At 37.1% G+C, this 1,555-nt stretch overlaps 1 protein-coding gene across 1 annotated transcript; it reads left to right on the forward strand.

The window, feature by feature from the left end:
* The first annotated feature begins 270 nt into the window (after positions 1 to 270).
* Positions 271 to 972, forward strand: LOC136854840 (THAP domain-containing protein 1-like). The gene has a single exon (XM_067131375.1). It carries the CDS (start codon positions 271 to 273, stop codon positions 970 to 972), a length of 702 nt encoding a protein of 233 aa, XP_066987476.1.
* The last annotated feature ends 583 nt before the right edge of the window (positions 973 to 1,555 follow it).

Consider the following 1,555-nt stretch of genomic DNA (forward strand, 5'->3'; position numbering starts at 1 on the left):
CGGCTGCACTCGAGTTTCCATAAGTTCAAAATTCCATATTCTCATTTCAATGATTTTATAGCACTAGAATAGCAAAATATCTATACAAATAAATGTCGAAGGATTTGCACCATTACAATAGCTGCTTTTTCAAAGGAAGCTTTGCAATTTTCTGTGTGTATGTGTGTGTGTAATTTCTTTCTCAACTGAAAGGACAAAATCTTAAAGAACTTGCTCTTATTTCGCAGGTTTCCGAAAGATGAGGCACTAAAAGACAAATGGGTTAGGAAGATGCGGCGAGAAAACTTTACTCCTACCAATTATTCTCGTTTATGTTCGAAACATTTCAGAGAAGAAGACATAGACCGGACATCTTTGTCATGTGTACGACTTCATAGTGGCGCCGTTCCTAGTATCTTTGAAGGATTTCCAGAATATTTTAAGGAAAACGTTGCTCCAAAAAGAAAGCTGCCAACGAATCGTTCTGGCACCGACACATCGAATCATGCACCGGCGAATGAAAAGGAGTCTTTATTAACAGTTAAAGAGCCCTCTCAAACAGTTTGCTATAATGTTGCTAATGAAGTGAAAAATCTTAAACGAAAACTTGTGCAATCTAAAAAGAAGATCAAAGTCCTACAGCAATCAAAGAGGCGTCTCGTAAAAAGAAACAGTGATCTTGAAAATGTAATATTAGAACTAAAAAGAAAGCGTTTCATAAGTGATGAGAGTTTAGGTTTATTAGAGAATTGCACCTGTGGTGTACAAGATCTCATCAAAAGACAGACTGCAAAGCACAGTAACCAACCACGTCCAACTTATTCGCCTGAACTACGAAGTTTTGCTCTTACTCTTAACTTTTATTCCCCGCATGCTTATCGTTACGTGAGAAAAGTTTTCGATACATGTTTGCCTCATCCAAGAACTATTAGAAATGGTATCAAGGTACAGATGGCAGACCAGGTTTCACGGAATCTGCTTTTTCAGCAATGAAATTACGTTCGGAAGAATGTGCTAAAACAGGTAAACCATTGTTGTGTTCATTAATGATGGATGAAATAGTGATAAGAAAGCAAGTGGAATGGGATGGGAAAAGGTGTCATGGTTACATCGATATGGGAACAGAACTGGATAATGACAATCTCCCTGTAGCAAAGGAGGCACTGATATTTATAACTGTGGCAGTGAATGGCAGTTGGAAAATGCCTGTTGGATATTTCTTAATTGCAGGGCTAGGTGCTACAGAGAGAAGTAATTTAGTAAAGCAGTGCTTGACTAAACCATTCAGTAGGCATTACAGTTATATCTCTTACTTGTGATGGGACATCTTCAAATCTGTCTATGATAAAGAATCTTGGCTGCACCTTTGAAAACGACACCATAGAATCGGCTTTTAATCATCCTGTAACACAGAAACCAGTATGTGTACTTCTAGATCCATGTCACATGATAAAACTTGTTAGAAATTGTTTTGAAGATAAAAAAATTTTGATTGATAAGAATGGAAATTATGTGAAATGGGAGTACATAGAACATTTGTACAGACTCAAGAAAAGGAGGAACTTCACTTAGGTAA

The sequence above is a fragment of the Macrobrachium rosenbergii genome, chromosome 30, assembly GCF_040412425.1.
Source record: "Macrobrachium rosenbergii isolate ZJJX-2024 chromosome 30, ASM4041242v1, whole genome shotgun sequence".
Taxonomy (NCBI): Eukaryota; Metazoa; Arthropoda; class Malacostraca; order Decapoda; family Palaemonidae; genus Macrobrachium; species Macrobrachium rosenbergii.

Bases quoted from the DNA above. Each gene is read 5' to 3' on its own strand.
- LOC136854840 (XM_067131375.1), top strand. From the start codon at position 271: ATGCGGCGAGAAAACTTTACTCCTACCAATTATTCTCGTTTATGTTCG.